At 40.3% G+C, this 5,844-nt stretch overlaps 1 protein-coding gene across 4 annotated transcripts in view; it reads right to left on the reverse strand.

Moving 5' to 3' along the window:
• The window catches only part of ANLN (anillin actin binding protein), a 65,833-nt gene that overhangs the window by 52,057 nt on the left and 7,932 nt on the right, over window positions 1-5,844 (reverse strand). For all 4 annotated transcript variants that reach the window (XM_017502201.1, XM_017502202.1, XM_017502200.1 and 1 more), the window contains exon 3: window positions 2,083-2,397. In XM_017502201.1, the coding sequence (XP_017357690.1) occupies window positions 2,083-2,397 (315 nt within the window). The remainder of the gene's footprint in view (window positions 1-2,082; window positions 2,398-5,844) is intronic.

The raw sequence follows: 5,844 nt of genomic DNA on the forward strand, positions 1-5,844 counted from the left end.
GGCACTCGGGAGGCTTAAGCAGGAGAATCACTTGAACCTGGGAGGTGGAGGTTGCAGTGAGCTGAGATTGCACCACTGCACTCCAGCCTGGGCAACAGAGTGAGACTCTATCTTAAAACAAACAAATAAATAAACAGCAGGCAGGTCACAGGAGTTAAGAGCTCTAAAGTCAAACCATTGGGATTTGAATTTGAACTGGCTAACTGTGGACATATTTCTTAGCCTCTATGAACCCAGTTTCCCTCTTCTATAAAATGAAGGTAAAAGTGGTATATACATATATAAAAAGATTATAAGAATTAAATGCTATTAGAACAAAAAATTCATATTAAAACAAAAATTATTTGCAATGCCTAGCATTTTACATACTGTTTGCTCTTGAGATTATTATCACTGCCAGAAAACATAATCTTAAACTCTGTGCTTCCTAATTCTTATTAAAATTTCAGTTAAAAAAATTGATACGTATGGAAGACTGCCTGAAATATACGTAGTCCATCTGGTTTAATCCAGTCTAAAATATGTGTCATCCATCTAGCCACATTCTTCAGATCACTTGGTCTCAATTCTGGCTATGCATCAGAATTATCTAAAGAGCTTTAAAAAAAATAAGACAAAATTACACCTTGGGGCTCCACCATATTTCTGAAATTCTAATCCCATGGTCTATGTGATTCTGATACAAATAGCCAGACTGACAGCCACTTAAGGAATGCTTCCTTGGGCAAGGCCCAGTAGCCACTGAGCTATCTGCAAGCACCGTGGGGGCTACCTACACTGTGCTAGCTCACTTTAGAAATGCTTGTACTGCCGGGTGTCGTGGCTCATGCCTGTAATCATAACACTTTGGGAGGCCAAGGCGGGTTATCATTTGAGGTCAGGAGTTCAAGACCAGCCTGGCCAACATGGTCAAACTCTGTCTCTACCAAAAAAATACAAAAAAATTAGCTGGGTATGGTGGCATGCACCTGTCATCCCAGCTACGTGGGAGGCTGAGGCATGAAAATCACTCGAACCCGAGAGGCAGAGGTTGCAGTGAACCGAGACAGCGTCACTGCACTCCAGACTGGATGACAGAGTGAGATTCTGTGACAAAAAAGAAAAAAGAAATGCTTCTACTGAATTGAGCTTGGAGCCAGGCCATCTGCCCACCTTGAGAAACCTTATAAGTTAGGTTTATTGGCCCCCACAAAGTCATCTTTGAGGACACATGAAAAAAAGTTCTCTCAGGTCTTAGTGCCAAATCTCAAGTCTTGGTGCCAAAGATGGTTCTGCTTTTAGCTTGTTAGTCATGTAACTGGTCAGTGTTTCATTTCTTTGCATGAGCCACTAGCAAAGAAAGACTTTACAGTCTGCATTTAATAAAATGACTTTACTTTTCACTTCTTTGTTTTTCCTTCCCATATTTTCTTTTCACCTTGACTTCTTTATTTGTCTTATTTCATAATACAGATATTTTTATAAGTCATCTCACAGCTTTTTTTATTTTGTAACAAAGCAGGCAATAAATGAAATTGATCACAGCATAAATATCTCTCTTGCATAATTGTTGATTTACTTCTCAGGTTCCCCTTCTTATTACAGGCTCATGAAAGGAAGGATCAAGTCACTTCATTTGCTTCCAGCACTGTGTGTAATAATATACTTTGCAGGTGCTCAATTTATGTTTTTTGACATTTTATTTCTCCCCTACTGAACAGCATTGCATACCTTAGTTCCCCAAGTTGATTTAATTATTGAATCCATGAAATAAAATTTCTTTAACCTAGAGCTGAGGGTCAGCAATCCTAATGACAAGCATAGTTTGTTCTCAACTGTTTTTCACTGCAGGTATTAAGGTATTACAAATTATAAGATCAGGTTTCTACAAACTAGTCCAAGAATCTCATCATCATCTACTTCAATCTAAATACAACCAACTTATACTACTGGTAGACAAACCATCTGCAAGCAAAGGATACTCAGCATATAGGTAAAACAAAAGCATTTACCTTTCATGAGTTAACTGATAAAATGCTCAACATACCAAACTGAATCTTACTGGAACAGATGTATGGGCCATAACATCTATACCATTCATACCTGTCATTTCATCATTATCCCAACGGCGCCGTTGCTCTGCAAGTTTTTGCATACGTGTTTTAACTGAGGAGGCTGCAGTTGCTTCTAATCTTGAGTTCAGCCCTTTCCTTGTGCCCAGCAGCGACGCCGGGACAGCCAGAGAGTCACTGACAGTATCTGCTGCTTGTGGCTGCACCTGAGGAGACACAGAACTTGGAGAACAAGATTTTGCAGTAGTTGACTCAACTGGTTGTTTATTTTCCGAGTCAGAAGCTTCTACTTCAGTGTCGTCAGAACAGCGTTTTTTTGATGGTGATGGTTTTGTACAAGATTTCTCTACATTAAAAAAGACAAAAAAAAAGACATTCAAAATTTGTAATTGTTCACAACATGAAAAACATTACCTCTCTCTATTCTTTAAACGATTTTAGTTACAACCAGAAATATGTAAAACCCCATTCTCTTTCAGCAACTTAGAAATCTGATATGAAAGAACCTTTCAAGCAAACATAATTTATGGTATAAAAACCTTACTGAAAGATATTTAGACCTAAGCTATGGGGATGCAAAGGCATAAGAAGGATGCAATGGACTTTGGGGACCTGGGGGAAGAGTGAGAAGGGGGCGAGGGATAGAAGACTACAAATATGGTGCCGTGTATACTGCTCAGGTGACAGGTGCACCAAAATCTCACAAATCACCACTAAAGAACTTATGTAACCAAATGCAACCTGTACCCCAATAACCTATGGAAAAATAAAAATAAATAAAAAATATTTAAATATTTTCCAAATATATGCATAACACTTTATATGGTGTTAAGACAATAGTAAATAAAAAGTGTATACACTCAGAATAAAAAAGCACTAACAGACTTTAAAGATTATACAGCCCAAGCATCTCATCTTCAGATAAGAAAAATCAAGTCTGGAGAAATTCAGTTACCCACCTAAAGTCACACAACTGAGCTAAGTGTGGAAACCAGGTTTTCTGTTTTGGAAACATTCTTTCACGAAAAATAACTAACAAGCATGGTTAGAAGGGCAACTGGCAGGCCGGGCGCGGTGGCTCATGTCTGTAATCCCAGCACTTTGGGAGGCTGAGGCGGGCAGATCTCCTCAGGTCGGGAGTTCGAGACCAGCCTGGCCAACATGGAGAAACCCCGTCTCTAGTAAAAAATACAAAATTAGCCGGGCACGGTGGCAGATGCCTGTAATCCCAGCTACTCAGGAGGCTGAGACAGGAGAATTGCTTGAACCCAGGAGGCGGAGGTTGCCGTGAGCCAAGATCACGCCATCGCACTTCAGCCTGACCAATAAGAGTGAAACTCCATCTCAAAAAAAAAAAGAAGGGCAACTGGCTGGAGGTTTAGGAGAACAACAGGAGACAGAAAAAGTGACTGAATTATCTGGTCAATACCAAACAAATTCATTCACCAGCACAAATATTTAACATTTCATATTTCAAGCTTCTATGAACACCTATAAAGTAAATGAAAAAGTCCTAAAACTAAAAGAAAATCTATTGGTTTTTTTTTTTTTTTTTGAGACGGAGTTTCACTCATGCTACCCAGGCTGGAGTGCAATGGCGCGATCTCGGCTCACCGCAACCTCCGCCTCCCGGGTTCAGGCAATTCTCCTGCCTCAGCCTCCTGAGTAGCTGGGATTACAGGCACGCGCCACCATGCCCAGCTAATTTTTTGTATTTTTAGTAGAGACGGGGTTTCACCATGTTGCCCAGGATGATCTTGATCTTTTGACCTCGTGATCCACCCGCCTCGGCCTCCCAAAGTGCTGGGATTACAGGCTTGAGCCACCGCGCCCGGCAGAAAATCTATTGTAACCATAAGGCATATTATTTCCAACTATGGCTGAGTTTCAATATATTTCCTGGAAAACTAATTTTTTAAAAGTAAAAACGTAAATTTCATATGGGGTCAGTTTTATCAACTACCTGACCAAATGTTCTTGTTCTGGCAGTGACCAAAGTAATATCAGAGATAAATCATGATTGCCCTCATCACATCAACCTAAGTAAATATACATCAGGAAACTTTCTAATCTATTTTTCTCCCACTCCACTTTTTTTTGTCTCTTTTTTCTTTTTTTGAGACAAGGCCTCACTCTGTCACCCAGAGTGGAGTGCAGCGGTGTAATCTCAGCTCACTGTAGCCTTGACCTCCTGGGCTCAAGTGATCCTTTCACCTCAGCCTCCTGCATAGCTGGGACTATAGATGTGCCACCATGCCCAGCTAATTTTTGTATTTTTTCTAGAGACAGGGTTTTGCCATGTTGCCCAGCCTGGTCTCCAACTCCTGAGCTCAAGCAATCTGCCCGCCTCAGTTTCTCAAAGTGTTGGGATTACAGGCGTGGACCACCACACCTGACTTTTTTATCTTTTCCTTTTTTTATTTTTGAAACTTTCTAATGTTTTGTAACTCATTTATGGATTTATTTTCTATGAACACATCTAATCATTTTTGAAAGTGTTCCTACTTTAACATGCAACACCATCTGGAAATACAGAATTATTCTAGTTTACAACTATCCTGAAACAGTAAATGTGAACTGCTACCTAAACATCAAAATGTAGTTTTCTACTTATACCTAAGCATCCAACTCTAGTTTTCAAGTACATAGTACTCAATAGTACAAACCCATCTCACAGTGAAAACAGAGGCTCTAGGGCTAAGACTAGGGCCAGGCCCCTATTTTCCTGGCTGAATACCATATAATATGTGATGTATTTCCTTCACTCTCCCTTCAAAATGGATAAATGTATGAAAACTAATTCTTGTTGTTTGGTTAGCGTCCAAAATAATTGAGCTAGCCCCATGTACTCTTCTCTGATTTTTTTTTTTTTTAACATTGGTTTTGCCTCTGTAATATTTTTTTTCTATATGTATGCATTTTACAGTTGTACTAAGGAAGATTATTATCTCCAGACTATTCCACACTCCAGGAAAAGACCATGGAGACTGGCTGACGCTGGTTGGGAATGCCAGGATTTAGGAAAGAGTAAGACTACAGGTGAGTGCATGTTCGTGTGTGTGTGTGTGTGTGTGTGTGCGCGCGTGCGCACGCGCGCCTGTTTTTGTTTAATTCCACCACTTATGGAGATTAACAATCTAAACTTTGGAGAGCTGGTTCAGCAAACAGAGGATGAAAAAGGCTCATTAAATGTAAAGCATGGGCAGTGTGCCTTCATTGCCTTGCTGGTACCAGAGACACCATCCGAACACAGTGGTCAGCTGTTCTGTCACCCCTGGGATAAAAGACTCTGCATGGCCGGAGGCAGTGGCTCATACCTATAATCCCAGCACTTTGGGAGGCCAAGGTGGGCAGATCATGAGGTCAGGAGGTCGAGGCCATCCTGACCAACATGGTGAAACCCTGTCTCTACTAAAAATAAAAAAATTAGCTGGGTGTGGTGGCACGTGCCTGTAATCCCAGCTACTTGGGAGGCTGGGGCGCAAGAATCCCTTGAACCCAGTAGGCGGAGGTTACAATGAGCCAAGATGGCGTCACTGCCCTCTAGCCAAAGTGAAATAATAAGCAATTACATCAAGATTCACTAAATGAGCACCCCAATGTCATAATTATTATAGGAACATTACAGGAGGAATAAAATGTGTAAAGTTAGCTATATGAGATTTTTAATGGCCACAACAACAACTCTGTGCTACGGTAAGTATAAATGTTACCCTACTCCTCTGTTTTTCTTCCCTTGAGTTTTTTTTGTTTGTTTTTTTTTTTTTTTTTTTTTTTTTTTGAGACTGAGTTT

The sequence above is a fragment of the Cebus imitator genome, unplaced genomic scaffold (assembly GCF_001604975.1).
Source record: "Cebus imitator isolate Cc_AM_T3 unplaced genomic scaffold, Cebus_imitator-1.0 Scaffold294, whole genome shotgun sequence".
Lineage (NCBI taxonomy): Eukaryota > Metazoa > Chordata > Mammalia > Primates > Cebidae > Cebus > Cebus imitator.